General features: G+C 38.4%; 1 protein-coding gene across 2 annotated transcripts in view; it reads right to left on the bottom strand.

The window, feature by feature from the left end:
* Positions 1 to 7,443, bottom strand: part of PTTG1IP2 (PTTG1IP family member 2) — a 29,750-nt gene extending 22,307 nt beyond the window's left edge. Inside the window, exons 1-2 of one of the 2 annotated variants that reach the window (XM_085310482.1) lie at positions 7,250 to 7,443; positions 3,402 to 3,454 (exon numbers count right to left, since the gene is read on the bottom strand). In XM_085310482.1, the coding sequence (XP_085166608.1) occupies positions 3,402 to 3,454; positions 7,250 to 7,358 (162 nt within the window). In that variant the 5' untranslated portion in view covers positions 7,359 to 7,443. The remainder of the gene's footprint in view (positions 1 to 3,401; positions 3,455 to 7,249) is intronic. The other variant, XM_085310481.1, reaches the window with a different exon arrangement.
* Between the last annotated feature and the right edge of the window lie 10,547 nt (positions 7,444 to 17,990).

The raw sequence follows: 17,990 nt of genomic DNA, 5'->3' as shown, positions 1-17,990 counted from the left end.
TCCACTCTTGAAACAAGTGAAGAGACAAGAATAGTTCACTTATATTTTGTGACTGGTAGACTGTATGAATCACATATTTCCACTAAGACACTTCAGCAAAAACAACTGAGAGTTAGAACAACCTTGGCACAAAAATTATTCCCTTAAAATTTAATGTTAATCTAGGATATTAGATGAGAATATTCTTTGACTCAGTTATTTAATAATAAAAATCATCTGTTCAAAAATAATTAGACAAATASAAGCTAGACTAAAAATTCTTGTGAAACTTGACTAGAATGCAACACTGACCTTGTTCTGAGGAGGAGGCTAGACTAGACGACCTCCTGACATCTCTTCTAACCCGAACGATTCTAGACTGCTAGTGACAACCAGGAGCACAAAAAGGTCAGCTGTATCACTCTCTGTCAGAGACTACTTCAAGTAATCATTAGAAATACTTCTAGCCTCAATGGCAGTAGCTGATACAGTAACTGATCAGTGCAAAGGCTAAAGTAAGAGAAAAAAAATCTTTCAATTGACTTATTCCTAAWACTAAAAATAGAGCAACTTCTCAAAACTGAGTTATAGATTAATAGCATAAACACGCAAGAATGAAACACTCCTTTAACTGGAATCCTCACATAACCTACAAATGAAGTCCAAAAATGTTTTGTTTTGTTTAGAGGTAAATCACATAACCTTTGCAACCTTTGCACAATATACTAGCTACCAAGTTCATACTGTGATGGATATCACTAGCTTTATTTTGTAAAGTCTCACATATATAATGAAGTACCTGTATAATGAAGCACAATATTATGACCTCAGTCTATGTTCATTAAAAGGGTAAGTTTGCAGTATTAAATAAGATAGCAGCCAYAAACACAAAATACTATGCTACAATGTGCAAAAGACTGTTATTCCAAACTCTCCTAAAAAATTATATTCCATGTATGTTAGTAGAACAAAGATGAGAATGACAAAAATCCACAGCTAAAGGAAAGATGTATTTGTCGTTAAAAATGAGACTTTGGAAATATCTGGAACATTGAGCCTACATATGCACATAGGTATTACTATATAATTTTATGCAGTAATTATTGTAACTTAAAAGATAGATAAACATACTGTTGCTTTTTATTTATTTATTTATAAAAAAGCAAGCACACAGAACTTCTTGATAAAAACAAGATAAAATGCACACACTCAGTAACTCTAAAGATCAACCCAATTTTAATCAGAATTAGAATTAGAATTCACGTTGCTCAGATTGTCTATTTGACTGAACTAAACAATACATTTTAAAGTTTATTTTGTATTGTTTTTATCTATTTATCAAAAGTTTATTTTATCTGCTGCTGTCATCATCTATATTGTCTCCGATACAAATACAACTCTAAACTTTCCTACTGAAGTAATTAAAATAAGAGATTTCAGCTCTCTTTTGCTTTTGTTTTGCTCATACAAATGCTAATGGTTTTGTTCTGTARCCTTTTTTAAAATATATGTTTGAATTGGTTGAATTGAGTCTAAACTCATCTCTTCAAGGTCAACACTGATGATATTGCGGAGGTTCCACCGAATCATTCATCATTCTGTCATCAAACTAAGTCTGGACGCTGTCAAGGGTTTGAYAGATTCTGAGAACGATATAACTCTTTGTGCCTTCAGCATACAAACACATCCAAAGAGTGTTTCACTCACAAGGTGAACACATAGCCCTCAGGCTAACAAAATTTGTATTTGTGTATCTGTTAATATGCTAGTCTCAGACCTCACAGGCAGCCAGYCCCTATCTGAATCAAAATTACTACAGAAACTGCCCATACAGTCACACCAGAGATAGTAATTAATATTTAATGAGCCATATTTTCCAGTTTCTACATTATATTTCAGAAGATGATCTTTTCACAATGCCGTGATTATGACGACAGAAGTCTAATAGCACACAATAAGCAACCACATTAGTACAAGGCAATTAATATTTTTCCTTTTGTTTTAAAAAGGTCAAGAGATGTCTAACAAATACACAAGCTTACGTGGCTAAACTCAGAAATTTCTCAATTTTCCCTAGTGAAAAAGCTTTATATTAACTTCTGCAATTTAAAGACCCCTGAAATATTTTTTTTGCACTGACATCTAAAGTTAGAATTGCAGAGAAGCAGGCACTTCTCCCTCTTGATTTTATTGTGAGAGTTTTCTTCAATATTGAAGAGAATTTACAAGAGAGACAGCTTTTGGATAGTTATCACTACCCTCATTGGGAACTACTAGCATTTTCAGCAAAGGACRAAGAACCAAGTTCAACTGAAGTCCAAGTAAACACCTACCTTAATTGTTTAGTCTCACTAGAAATCAAGACACTTAGCTACAGAACTAGTGATCTAGCCTGGTAAACTTAAGCACTTACTGTCAGATGTAGCCAAAGGAGCAGCAGACCTGTCTGAACACCTGCAGAGCGTGATCCAGTCTGTCTCAGTTACAGAATCACAGAATGGTTGAGGTTGGAAGGCACCTCTGGAAATCATCCAGTCCAACCTTCCTGCTCAACTAGGGTCACCTAGAGCATGTTGCACAGGATTGCATTGAGGTGGGTTTTGAATATCTCCAGAGAAGGAGAGTCCATAATCTCTCTGGCAACCTGTTCCAGTGCTCTGTCACTCCCACAATGAAGTTCTTCCTTATATTCAGGTGGAACTTCCTGTGTTTCAGTTTGTGCCTGTTGCCTCCTGTCCTGATGCAGTTAAACGCATTGCTAAAGGCATCTCCAGAGAAAGGCACCTGTAATTTACTTATATCCTGAATAGAAGAGCTAGAAAATGAATTTAAGAAATATAAGGCATTTCATCCACAAAAAGTTTCAGTTAATTGGGCTTCCTGAAAGATGGGAACCTAACTCTGTGCTGCTGGCAAAAGGAGGACTGTAGTCTAAACTAGTAACAACATCAGCTTTCTCAGTTGCGCTGTGAAAGCACTGAGCATTCATTCACTGAAACTGAAATCCCACATTTGACATATCTTTCCAGACAAAGCAGAGAAATATCCCAAGGGACCAAGCCATTGAGCACCCTGGGAGAGTGACAGCACATAGTCACAGAGTGAGGAAAGAGAGAAGGAAGACATCAGCAGACCCCCACATTTTAACTATCTAAACAAAAACAGAGACTAGAACTGATTTATCTTGATTTCCTCTTGTTAAAAGTAGTTTGACTAGATTCACCATTTAGAAAAACCCAACAACTTGCTTTCCACTGGGCACATTAAATATTTAAATATTTAAAGTTGTTTAATAAACTGCTTTGTTGATCTTTTTGCTCCAAGTTTAAYTATGATTTTTATATGGTTTAACAGTTCAACACAATCTCATTAAATAGAATATCACCAAGTTTTCATCAGTCAAAAAGATGTTAAAATCTTACCGAAACATTTTTTAGACACTCTTCACAGGACTTTTGAGAAAAATCTGAACATGCTAGGAAAACAAAACACACAAAGATATATTTATTTTTACTCAGTAAYGTCAAACAAAACATAAAATTTAAATTAGTGGTTTTTCTTCTTTTAGGTACGTACCTATAAGCTTACCTGTGTTTATGAAAGTAATGTCAAACACTTAACATCAATATTAAAATTAGTCTTTTTTCTTCTTTTAGGTATGTATCTATAATTTTACCTGTTGTTATATATCAAAATTGTTGCTTTTTGCATGTAAGCCATGAAAATTCAAGACTTAAATTTCTAGGAGAACTGTAGCAATCAGAGACACCCAGCACTTATGTTCGACCTCCAGAATAGTAAGAGAAAGAATTTAAGCTCAGGTATAAATTCAATTTGAAAAGGGAACTCAGGAAAAATGCTCAAGATTGCTTTCTCTGAGATTAACATGTGAAATATAACCTGAGAGCATCAAGCCTGCCTCTATCTATGTGGAAGTTCTAAAACACTTTAGAGAACATTGAGGATTAGGCTTAGCTTGACTTTTGAAGCTTCAAAACTCACCTAGGTAACAAATTGGTTCCCCTTTCCATAAATTTTAAGCTTTTTTCTGGAAAAAAGGAAATGTTAAAAAAAGCTCTGTGAAGAACATGATTTCATGCTTCCAAACATAGGAGACAAAGTTACTTAATAAGAGGTCAACAAGAACTCTTAACAGAAAATCTAAGTGATACAGGAGTTAATCCATGTTTTACTTTTTTTTTTTTTAAAAAAAATCCTTAAAAAAAAAAACCCTACTGATGTTCACATTGTCTTAAGATACCAGCCAATAGTTATAACTGATCATAAGCAGTTATCAACTTACGGTAATTTTTTTTTTGCAGACTTTGAGATGGCTACATATTTCAGTATTTGTTTTCATAGTTCAGTATTCTACCTTTTTGATTCTAATTCTTAACATAAAACTTATTTTAAGTACTACTATAATTAGCTGACATACATCTGTACACTTACTGGTTTACATAGTACCAGTCAGCATATAAACTGAGAAACAGCATAAGACTATATATCAATTTGTGAAAAAAAAAAAGGGGGGGGAGGGGAAGAGGAGGACAAATTCTAAAATAGTTCTCAATTTAATCTCAAAAAACTTCAAATAGGATTATTCCACATGGACAAGGATGTACCATACTTACAATTAAAGATTTGAAACATCTATAATTGATGCTTAAGAACCTGATTTTTTTAGAAGTATTGTCAGAAACATGCAAATATTCCAAGGACTTYTTAAAAATTTGTTTTAAGTTTGATTTTAAGTAACCGAACCATCCACAGCAAATAGAAGCAATCTAGCATTCATTAGATCCTTATCAAATGAGGAAGTTTCACAAGCCTTTCACACCRTTTTAACAGCTTTCTTGCTGAAAGAAAGTATAGCAGACAATCTGTAACAGCATATGACTGAAAGATTAGGGCTTCTATTATATACCAAAAGAAATAATTGAAGTCTAATTTTATTTTATATAATTTAAGAGCACTATCCAGCATTTCTTAATGAAAAATACTTTAAAATACATAACTACAACATATACCTCAAATCAATCTCACACCCCTCATAGAAAGCTTCAATAAAATTTACTGGTACACCAACCAGTGCTTCACTATATGTTGTTGTTAAACTGACAAGAGGAGGATTTCTGGATCCACTGATCTGGACTAACAATGGCCTAAAGATCTTTATGTACTGCTGCAAAAACTGTAACATTACCATGAGTAATTGGAAAAAATGTTTTGATTTATACATTTCCCTGGGTCACTTAGCTTCTAAAGAGATACAAATATTCCTGATTATGGTGTTCTCTCCAAGAGCAGAGGACAGAACAAAACATCTCAAGTAGAAAAAGGAAAAAACAAACAAAACAACAACAAAAAAAACCCAATTGCTTCAATTCCTCTCATTAAAGCAGTATGGTTACCAATATATGACAAAACAACTTTAACTTTTTTTGATTCAGATAGATACTAAGTTGACAATCTCCCTCTAATATTTYAAGAGACTACAGTACCATCTTTATCAGGCAAAAAATGTAAGTCATASTATTACCACGTTGTATTCACGTTGTATTTTAAATGGTATTTGTCAAAAATGATCGTCCCTTCCTACATGTTGATGTAAAACGTCAGTTTCAACCTTCTAATTAAAATACACAAAACGTATTAGAACAAGAAATCACTTCTCCACACTAAGCCTAAGCTCTGTTTACCAAACAGTAGGAGCATTATTTTGATAACGAGTATAATTTTCACCAAAATAACTGTATCAGTACAAAACCTTACACAGATTCAGTTGTAATTGCATAAAGATTCTATTTTCACAAGAAGAAAGGAAGAAAACTGTTACTGTTCAGGGACTTCTTTTTAACCACTAGAATTCTGACCAACCATGTAAGAATTTTACTAATTATTCATAAGCCATTTGTATTACTCGTCCTCCTAATTTGTATTACCTCAATTTCTAGGAGACCTACTCATGGACCAGAGTAATACTGCATAAATACAGAATGAAGTCTGTTCCTCCCCAAAATACAGTTAAAATAGCATGGTCAATAAAACAGTAATTTGTTTAAAAACATTTTCTCTCCCTACTCAAATGTTCTGGAGCATGAAGGTAGCCTATACATTGATTTTTTTTAGGAAGCTGGGGCTCTAAAACATCTTCTCAGTCAGTAAACACTAAAGACTACTAAACATTAAATACTACTATTCTACCTTAAGATCAGCAACATGTTTAATTTTGTGTCACTGTTCTACTGAAGAAAGAAAAATACTAATATAGAAAGATACCATCTCAAATACAGAAAGATACCATCTTTGTAGCTCTACTTTGTGGCAGTTCAACTTTGTTGAACATAGAGAATATTTAACAGTAAGCCACACAAAGTTCCACAATCTTACTTAATAGCAATAAAACTTCCTTCTTTTCTTTTCACAACAGCATCACTTTGGCAACTCAAAGGCATCTCCTTACTTCCCCCCCCCCCAACTGTTTAGCTTTCAGATTATTAGAAATTTAGAATACTAGTCCTGTGGCATAACCTTCTTTTATTAGTCAGCTTAATCTATTATTTACTCGTTAGATGTTCTCCACATCTTTCTGTTTAACATCATGAATCTCCTCCCTATCAACCTCCAGCTTCTATAACGAGCAAACTCATAAGTCAGACGCTAAAAATATTTGAAGAGCYCATCCTTAGGAAATCCTTAAGCAACTCCACTACTTTCATCCAACTCAAGTTTTTCCTCAGACTCTTTAGTTTGGTCTGCGTTTCTCAGGACAATTAGAAACCCACGGCCTGCAGTTATTAGCAGGTCTGGCTTTGGTTCTTTCCTCTCTAACAGCTGAGTAGTGCAGAAGGTTCCCTTTCTCTTCTAGCTCAAGTCAGTCATACACAAAGTTGGATATTTTAAGAACAGGCCTTCCTGTAAAACAAACGGAACTCCTCAAATTGAGCTCCAAAAACTTGGTAAGGTCCACTGAAATACCTTAAATTAATGAATACTAACCTTACTGGGCAGCTCTGTTAGCACCAACCAAATCTGAGGGAGAGCAATAACAACCGCTCTCCAAGAGCTCCTAGGATATGAATGAAGCAAACGAGACGGCAAGAGCATCTGAGCTGGCTTCTCACCCCAAGCCAAAAGCCTCTTTACCACACAGAAAAAAACGGGCGAGTCCTGAAAGCCGCCCAGACCCTCGAGCCCCCCGCCCCTCCCGGACGGGACCGTGAGGACGCGCTCTCGGCGGGAGCCCCTCTCCCCGGCCCCTCCTCACCGTGCGCCGGCGCGGCCGTGGCGGCGGGCTGGGCCAGTCCCGCCCCGGCGCGGCCCCACACCAGCGCCAGGCCCTGCAGCCACAGCGGCCACAGCCGCAGCGCCTCCATCGCGGGGGCCGCGCTCGGCTCCGCTCGGCTCGGCGGCGGGGACGGCGGCGGCCTCGCGCGCGCACCAGGAAGCGCCGGCGCGCGCAGGCGCCAACGGCCGCTGGCGGGAGGGGCGCGGGGCGGCGCGGCGGAGGTAGCGTGAGGCCCGCGGTAGGGCAGGGTGGGGAGGCCCCGAGGGCGCCCCTTTGAGCTGGTGCGGGGGCGGCCACAGCAGCTGTCGCCTCTGCCGTCCTTTCTCTCCTCTGCGCACGAACTATTCATAATCACTTGTAGGCTCYTGTCTGAGATTTGCCGGGTCTTTCCTTGCCCCCTCAGGGTTGGTGGTTCTGGTGGTTTAACCCTCTTTTCTCCTTCCTTCGCCGTGTGAACTCTTCGAGCTGCCTCGGGGAGTGCGGGCAGAGACTACAGSGATCCCGAGCGCTGATCTCCTGCCTCCTCGGGTCCTTTTGCTGCCACGAAGACCTGCGAGCCGCTGAAGCCAGCGGAGGGCAAGGGTATCCTTGCATCAAGGCTGCCTGGAGAAGGGAATAAAGAGATTGAGAAAAACCAGATTTACCATGACCTTCCTAGTTTAAGAGATGGAGTCATTGGTTTCCCAGATCGAGGAAAAGCAGGACCAGCAGGAAACTTAGGGCATCTCAATGGCTTTAGACATCTGCAGCAACTAGGCAACTGAATGAAGCATGTGATGGCCAACAAGGTGATGTGTCTTGCTCTGCTCCGGCAGCAAACTTTGCTTTATTGAGGAGATTCTGTAGCTGAATTTTGTTAGCTTCTCTGTGATCTTGCTTACTAAAAGGAAGTTTGATAATGGGCAGTAGGTGGCCAGAGCTCATGTACCCAGCATAGCCTTTTGCAGGGGTCTGAAAGRTTCTGCTTCAAGGAGGAAGCAAAAGCTCCCTCTGATGTGGCACTGACTCTTTTAGTCAGCGGTGACATCAGTTACTTGTGACTCTTTCACAAACAAGGCAGCATTTCGAAYGCTTTCATTTGTCTTGTGTAATGATATTATTATTGACACTTCATAAATGAATGAATTAAACTTTGGGAGTGTAGTTTTGGAATTGGTGTGTGGGTGAATGTAAGGAGAGCAGATCTTAGCTTTTGAGATGTTTTTGCAAATGCRGTTGAACATTAAGAAGGAATGAGATGACTTCTTCACAGTGCTTGACCTTGCCATCCTATCTAACTTGAGGCACCTGACTCACCTTGCTAAGGAGGTTAATCTCCCTAAAATCCCCCATGATAAGAAATGAGCAGGTCCAGAAAGCAGTTCAGAGGAAATTGGGATAACTGATTATAATGGGTAGCTSAGGTCAGTGCCTGAAACTCAAATCTGAGTCTGTTGCTTGATTCTAAGGTGGGCTGTTGGCCTTCAAAGCTGTCAAGCACTATATTCTGCCAGGATCGATTTGTGAGAGATTTGGTAGTTTCAGTGGGGACTGATTTGAAGGTGCCCATGCTTTAAATGCAGTTTGAACCTGTGAATTAAAAAGCTATTTGCATTTCATTTTGCCTGTGTCATCTATAGGTTTTTGCCAGCAGCCTTCAAGTTGCTGCTTCTCCGTCTTCATGGAGTGGAGGGTGTTAGAAAAACAAGACCAAAATGTGGGTGTAGGGACCATATGGAAACCAAGATGTTRTTACCTGAGTTTAACGTATGGCAATGCTGATTCATGAAGTCTTCAGCCTTCTTCAGCTGGAGCTAAATTCTGTACTTTATCAGCTTTTGCGATGTGTTAAAGTCCACAGATGTTTATGTTCTGAATCACTTCTCTTTTTCTTGTCTCCATATTCTTGAATCATTTTGAACATGCTCTTGAACAGAGACACAGAAGGGAGTAACAAAGACAAGCAAAGATGTGAAGCTGCTTATGTAAATAGAAACAACTCAATAGACCAGAGTTAAAGAGGCATAAGAGAGAGATCCATAAAATCATGAGTGACACAGAAGAGGCCAACAGAGAMTGACTAGCTTTTCTAATATACAACCTAAAGGGTATTGAGTGCAGGGCATTTAAACACAAAGGTACTTAAAATAAAGTACTTAAAGTGTAGCTAAGTTGTGAAACTGTCTTTGGACATTAAGGGCAGTAAAAGTTTACAATAGTCCAAAAGGATTGGACTTTTATTCCATTAATATGTGTGKCAACAGTTACTAAATACCAAGATAATCACCTCTGGTTTAGAAGATTCCTGAACCATGCTGCCAGAAGCTGTGTGCTAGGGAAGAGGCACTATTTGTTTGCCTTACTCTGACATTTTTAGGCATTTGTTGCTGACTGCCATTTCAGCAAGATACTAAGCTGAAAGCGTCATTTGGTATGACTTTATATAGCTGTTCTCATTCTTTTTTCTGTTTTCAAAAGCTTGTGTTGTATTGCATATAATTTTAATGAATGTACTGAATTATTTTTGAGGCAGAGTGGAAGTCTTTAAGCTATTTTTTATATGTTAGTTTCATAGTTTTATGTAAGCCATGAAGAATGACTTGCCATGGAACAGCTCATATTCCAAGGCAGAGTTGTGATTTTTCACTAAATTGCTTCTAGCTTGGTAATTCTAAAGTGAGTATTTTTTAGCTGGAAAAAAGAGTTACAGGAGAGGTGGAAATAAGAGAATTTGATGAGAGCTCTTTGAAAGTATGGTTATCTCCATTTTTTCTAATCTAGCTTTGTTATTCCTTTAGGGGACAAAAATGTTAATATAATTTATGAACAGCTACTGTAATTCTCTCACAATAGCTATAACTATAATAATGAATCACCTTTTTTCTTGATTGGGTAACCACTCCCTCAGCACACATCAATTCACAGGAAATGGAGTATAGAGACATGAGAAAGTGATCTTCTGCCAAGAAACTGGGTTTGGAATAAACAGAGTGTATTAAGAGGGTATATAAAATTGTAAACAAACAAAAAAAAAATTCAGAGCCTAAACAGATTTTGCTTTTTTCTATCATAATTCCRTATTCACTTCAAATGATAACAAGGATCTTTCCATCAATTCTGCAAACTCTTGGCCTGGAGTTTTGAACGTGGTGTTCCACGTATGCATTTTCAGCAGCAGCAGCTCTGGGCAGGACCCCTCTCCCCCATCTCCAGTCCACCTCCTCCGCTGTTGACAGAACAGCTGAATGAGTCATTCACTAGGTAGCTGAACAAAGAACAGATTTGGCTGACGATGTCTTGCCTTTTCTTTAGCTGGTTTATTTTTCATTATTTCAGCTTTATCAGTGTTACCTCATCTGAGTTGCTGAGCAGGTGACTAAAGTCCAGTGCTGGCAGAACAGGGGAGGAGTTTTGGGGACAGGACTAATATCCTGGGAAAGAAGAGGGAACTCTTTCTTTCAGTGGCAGTACTAGCTTAAATACATGTCATATTACGGTTTCACTGAAGTCATGCAAGAAGATAACATGTGAGGTCAAGCACTTTGTTAAAATGGGGTACCAACTATTATTAAATACCTACAGGGAACAGATCTGCTGAATAAGAATTTCCCCCTTATTTACTCATTCCTAGGAATGTATCCAGATTTTAATAAATTAGCTTTTTATAACAGTTTCCTGAAAAAGGAAAGTATTAACAATATTTTATAGAGGGAAAAACTGCAGCCACATGCTCAAGCTATTTCTCAGGGCTGAATAAAGAAAATGAGATGTTGTGTATCAAAATCCTCCCTCTGTCTTATCCAGATATCCATCCTTCCATATAGAATCTTCATGGAAACAGAACTGCTGGAGATCCTAATAATTAGAAGTAGTAAGTATCATGAACAGATGAGCTGCAGTCCTACAAAAGCTAATTTGAGCAGGTATTTGGAGGGATTAGAACAATGCAGTGTAGAGAGGAGCTGATATACTTCATTTGAGATTTTGCAATTCTCTTGTAAGTATAACAGCCAAAATTTCAGGTAAACAATTAGATTAAACTATATATATGTTAGCCATTTAATGGTCACAGTAAATTCAGGCATAATCAGCTGAATGCTATTAGAGCTTTTTTTTAATTTTTTTTTTAATTTTTTTTTTTTTCTCAGCTGAGGTGGGTCCTTGCTGTCGCAGAAGTAAGACTTGCACTCACAGAGCTTTTGCCTTGAGAAGAGACAGGTTAGGGGTATATATGTGATCAGGTCAGTATCTGTGCTAAGAGTGGTGGTAACTAGCAGCTGTTTTTTTTGTTTTCATTGCACAATGGTCATGTGACTGCAAACAATATTTGGAAGGTAAACTACTTTTTTTAAAAATATCTACTTAATTATCTCATGACTATAATTGACAGTATTTTTCTGTCTCATCAGAAAAGGCACGTAGCAAAAAGTTTTGCCTTCTGACTCTCAGCTCATGTTACGTGAAGGAGGCATAGTGAGATTTTTTGGAAGAGGAATAGTCATGAATATCACTGCTAAGTGCACTGTTCAGTAGAATGGTTAGTAGTACTGGATTGCAGTCTGTAACTGAATTAATCTTTTGTGAGATTTATAGTTATACTATTGTGACCAAAATGACAAGCCAAGTGCTTCAAAATGTGTATTTCAGTAAAATTTGGGTATGCAGCTGTTAACATTCAAACCTCTCTAATATTTCAAACAAAGGATAGCAGTAAATTTTGTGTCATAACATGTACTGAACATAATCAGTTCTAGCAGGCCTTACTTTTACAAACCATTGGACTTATTCAGACAAAGACTAATTGTTACATGAAACTTTTAATTGATGGAAAGGCTGTTTTGTTCTTTGGCTGAGCAGTGTTGCACAAAAACCCATGGACAGATTTTTTTTTTTTTTTTTAAGAGGAGGGTTGGGATCTTGGCATAGGATATTGCTCAAATCCCCCCAAATGGGACCGATTGATAGTTATTGTTTGGATAACAACAGGAGTCTCCATTGCAAGAGTCCTAGCAAAGATGTCTTCAGCTTAGTCAAATGAGATTCCCCAAGTGCTGTTCTGCTCAGTTCTTAAATCCAGTTGGCCCATAGTCCTGCATGACCACTTCAGCACATGCATTATCCATTGCTATAGATTATCTTAAACTACATCAAAAAATCTGTCTTAACTATGTGCAGAAAGACTGCCCTGAGGGAACATTTCTGCATCTGCAGGAATACTTTCTACTAACTATTTACATATATTTTATTTATGTACAGTTTGGTGAATTCTGCAGCAAAAATCACCCTGGGGAGTCTCAGGAATGGGCAGGTTGTTCTCCCAGGATGTTAATCAACACATTTAGATATAGGAATTGGTCTTGGTATAGTAGGAGTTGGTTGCAGGAAATCTTCAGGACTGTCTGAAATCCCCACCTGAAAATCTCCTGCACCAATTAGTCAAATGCTTTGTTACAAACTGTTGTGAGGAGCCTGGTCTGTCACCTTGTCTCAGGTCGGTACTCCTTGTCTCAAACCAGTCCTCCACAGGGGTTAGCTGGGGAAATCTTGGACCATCCAGGGAGTTACTGACCTAAGCACACTGGGTGTGCACACAGGCACAGACCTGATTTAACTAATCAGCTACATTAACTGATTAACTAACCCAGCTACACTGCAGCAGAGACTAGAGAACAACTAGATTACAACTAGAGAATGACTTGACTTTCATCCTGATGTCTCACTTCAAACATAAATTCTGTAGCTCTAACCACAGTACCTCTGTAATTGAAAACCTTGCTGTATAACATCAACTCAGCTGTGAAATAACATAAGGAATTCTTATTTTCTTTGGGTTTCCTATCTGTGGTGTTGTTTAAACAGGCCCTGGCTTTCCTTGAGAACATGGCCATAATGCCACACTGAATAACTTCTGCTTTCTGACATTTAACATTGCCATTGCTCTCTAGAGAAATGTTTCCAAGATTCTTTGTTTCCCTAGAATTAATTAATGTATTTGTAGGCTTAACTGCATGTTTTGTATTTATCTTTATTTTTTACTTTATTAAATTTCCTCAGCCATAGCTGGGGCAGGATTACCATTGTAGAACTGCAGTCAATTGGGTAGGGGTAAGCAGGAACAGAAAATAGAACAGCATGAAGAAAGGAAGGTCCTGTTGCACTGCAAACATAATAGCTCCACTTGATTTAAGCTGTTGGTTTAGAAAACATCGTTTGGCTCTCATTTGACAGACCTTACCTAATTCTGAAAGATTTCTTTTGTTAAAACTGAGAAAGATCAGCTAACAACTTAATGCCAAAGTACTGGAGAAGTATTTACCCACACAGCTGCTCTCATTTTAGTCCATTTTCTAAATTGTAAGGGATCCAGATTTTCCCTCAGCATTTCACAATATATATCGTATGACTTAACATATTGCTTAAGTGAGACACTGATACTTATTCCTGATACTGGGTATTTACCAGCATACCTGTTTTAGCTTTTGTTCCCCCTGCAGCAGGCTCAGGGTTTGGTTTACAATGTTATATATCAGTACTCCAATATTTTCAAATCTACCTCACTTATCTCTGTTCTGATTATTTTCAGCATAAACTGATAATACAACAATTTGATCCTTGAATCAACTGGGTAATTCAAAAATCCTAGTACTAAAATGTCTTGCTGTGGCTTTGGTCAATCTTTCCCTCCCGTTTCCCTTATTTCAGGGTAATTAAGCAGCAGTTATATCTCTATCTAGTTATCTGCCAGCAGCTTTATGCAATACCAGTTCTACATCATGTCAGGAAAAAAGAAAATATTTTCCTTTCATATGCAATGTAAAATTCCCATATTTAAAAGCAAGAATGTAGCACTTCAGCACATATCACAGAATTACTTAGCCTGGGCAGAGAAGTTTCTGTTGACTAYCCTGTTACTGGGATTCACAATATAGATATTTACATTATCTGAAGCAGAGAGCTGCTGTTTCAAAAAGTAATTGCAAGTATTCTAGTGAACAGGGCTGCCTGCCCAAATGACCCTGCCTGTGCCTCCTTAATAAACAATGGGTGACAGATTTGATAACAACTAGATAACCTACTGAATGGGGATTTTTGATTTAAACCCRGTATCCGAGCCTCTGCTGTTTTGTTTTTCTTCATGCGTGTGCCAATGGGAAGGAAATTTCTGTCTTCTGCTACATTCTCTCTTCTTCTGCTCAGTCACAATTACTTATCCAGCAARAGACACAAAACAAGTGTCATGGCTGGACATAGATAATATTGTCAGGAAATACAATAACCACTTGCAGTCATATAGGAAAGTTTAAGAGCTTAAGAAAAAAAAATAGTTTTCATCTATTAAGCATCTGTGTTTACACTTGTCAGGAGAAAGACGTGCACAGATAAACCAAAGAAACATGTTAGATTGCTGTAGTAGAGGATTATCAGTAACAAAATGAAACATAAAACACTGTAGAAATGGCTTTGGAAAAAATAATTTCCATTACCAACTCAGAAAGCATGATCAATTTTACTTCAGTATGTACACACAAACAGTTCAAAGGCATTTCTCATCAAATTATGTTTTGTGCAGTAAGCACTTTCTGAGTTCTTCTGTCATTTAAAGCAGGTGTGAGGTGTATGAATTTTGTCATTAAGTAGTGAAATCTAGTCCAGGCAAATTCTATCCAGTGTTCAAAAGGGTAACTCCTGCAGGAGCTCTCAGCAGATTAGTGCTGAGAGCCTGGGAAAATTATAGGTCTCGGATGACTTCTCAAGTGAGGCACATGGACATCAGCCACYAAGATTAGTGGTTCTCAGGGTTCTCCTAACTTCGTGGCTAATTAAGGCACAGCAGTGTGGTATCTGAAAGTGTACATGCAAACTAACTGGAACTGATGTACCATAATGAATTACAAACTCTATAACCCAGCAGCAGCTGATAAAAAATCTACTGAAAGCCCCACTAGCACCCCTGTGTTTACTAAGCAGCTGTACCAGAGGCTTGGCGTGTTGAGGCTGCCTGTGTGCCGCTCAGCTCACAGCACCAGTCCTTTCCCAGTTGTTAGGGGTGCCCTCCCAATGGCCTTCAAGGAGGGATGGGCTCACCTCTGCCATTTTCAACGTCGAGGCCATTTGGCTGGAGCTGCAGATAGCAGTCAAAATTAAATAGATCTGGGGGTGATTGCCCCAGAAGCCTGGGGAGGAACAGAAATGTGAGTAATTCTTTTGATGAACGGCCTGTATTCTCAAGGCCATCTCTGGGAGTTGCATACTTGAATCAAATGGAATAGGCAACCACAGAAAGCTACAAAGTTTGTGCAGATTTATCTGCAGCTGTACTGTAAAAAAAATGCCCTCCTACTGAGCCTATTTTGTGAGAGCGTACTCCCATGTTGGCTGTTTCTGAGGAGATACCTTTGCCAGAGAAGTCAGCCTTTCTGTAAGACATTTTAGCATAACGAACCTCAGCATTTTATGGTTGATGGCCTGTTGAAAGACTCAAAACAGTACAGTAATAGTCATCCATTATGTTGAGCCTTCCAACAGAGCTAACACTAAGCCGGGCTCTAACCTGCAAGCTTATGCAAATATGGTAATCATTCCCCTATTCCAAAACCAACTCCTTCCTTTAGTAATAATATCATCAATTGCGATTACTGAAGATAAACATAATTTAAAGCTGTCTAATCTTCAAATTCTTTTAATAATGAAAAAATCTCTTCTCCCCCACCCTTTTTTTTTAAAAAAAAACTTTGCTACTTTTTTTCTTTGCCCTATCTTTTTTTTTGCAAGTGAATGAGGAGGAAATGAAAGAAAGGGAATACAACTTTTTCTTGCTAACAAACATTCAATGTTTTCCTCAAAATGTAGTATTTTCAACAACATCTTCAATTAATAAACAGAATCCACCTTAAAAGATAATTGCAGAATTAATACAGTCTTTCTTATGTGGAACACTCATTAAAAGAGAAAACAAACATCTCTAAAAGTGAGGTTTTGTGAAAAATCAACCTAAGGCTGTTATCCTGCCCTTCTAACTTCCACTTGCGCACTCCTGCTGCCTCCTTTGTGTTGGCAGTAAAGCGTAGGTGGCCAGGAGGCAAGCCGGATCAGTCTCCTGGGAGGCTGAAGACCAAACAAGCACAGGAGGGGGAAAAAAACAGCAAGAAGTTGGAATTTTGTTTTCTGGTGGCAGAATAGATTAACATCTGCTTAAACCCATCAAGAAATTGCCTGCTGAACATTTTGAATAGTAGCTCAAATAGTGTCTGTAGTTAAGGTAAGATACCTAAGGGAAAAATTGAGCCCTCTGGATCCCAGTTTTTATGTTAGCATCCAACTCATAGCCCCTATTGACTGCCAGAAGTACCAAACTGCCTGTGGGCTCTGCAATGCAGATAGAGGTCTGCCAGAGGCAAAGCGAATACACTCTACATAACTGAAGCTTTAGTTCAGCAGAACTAAATTCAAGTTTTAAAAATAAAATTTTAATTTATACCCCCCCCAAAAAAAAAAAAAAAAAAAAAGGAAAAAGAAGAACAAGACAGTTCCAGACTGAATAATCATACAAGAGTAGTAGCAGTTGTAACTTTGGCTACATTTCCCCTATCAGTGGTTCAGTTTGGAGCACATGGTAAGGAACAGATGGAGCCCAAGTGACATGCTGAACAACCAGTGCTAGGTCTGTCTCTACAAGGCCAGCTCTGGTGTCTCTGCACAGTGTGCTCAGTACTGGGCACTAAAAATGCAGCTGTCACATCCCAACAGCACTCAGGAGACTGTCCTGAGGTGGCAGCAAGGGAGGAAACAAACCCAGAGAAGCGTGGAATATTGAACCATTTCCCTCCACACTAAGTGAATTTGTAGTACTGCAAACTGCTTTATACTAGGCATGTTCCATAACAATTGTTCTCATATAAAAATTAGTTCCCTAAGCAGATAAAAAAATTACTAGAATGCCAGTTTAAAATATTAAAAATCTAAAAAAGAATTAGCAGCAAGTCTCATCACAGCCAGCATAAACAGCCCAGATTGTTCTGTGAACTTGCACTATGGCATCAGCCTTTCTAATGCTCAGAAGAGCGTGTACTTTGCCCAGTAACCCTGGAGGAAGGCCCATAGGCACCATAACACTGCCGAGCTTTACTTGTCAGGAGCAGCACACAATGGAAACCCACCATCACCGACCGCCACTGCTGTTCTAGACTGATGTGTCTCGCTGCGGCTCCTAAACAACTTCCACACATAGGTTGTAGCATATTAAAGCAGAGAGGAAGGAGGATCCTGTTTCTGGTCAAATGCCACCACTCCCTTTGCTGGGTGACACTAACACAAACCAAGCAAATCTTACCAGTCTTGGAGAAGACTMAGCTGTTCTCTTTTCCAGCATGACCTTGGTATGTTGGCATAGGGCTGAACCAGATCCTGGCCTGCATTCATGTCACGATTAAGGGAAATCACTCATTTCCTTTTTAAGGAAAAAAAAAATCTTTTTTTTTTTTTTTTTAAGACTAGCTTATAGCAAAAAAAAAGGGGGGGGGAAACGATAAATAAGAGTTAAGAGTTTCAGAAGGTGACTGAGATTCTTTTAAGCAGTAGAAATGTAGTATTATGGAATTAAAAATGCAGCATAATATATATCTAAGCCTGTTAATGCATCTAAAACATTCTGACAAGTCTGGTGATCAATGCCAAAACAGGCAAGTCTTCCATATTCTGATCATTACTGTTTTCAACAAAATGAGTTGAAACAAACTACAGC

Source organism: Rhea americana, unplaced genomic scaffold, assembly GCF_003343005.1.
Source record: "Rhea americana isolate MKP2758 unplaced genomic scaffold, rheAme1 scaffold_32, whole genome shotgun sequence".
Lineage (NCBI taxonomy): Eukaryota > Metazoa > Chordata > Aves > Rheiformes > Rheidae > Rhea > Rhea americana.
This window is presented reverse-complemented; position numbering and strand designations above follow the sequence as displayed.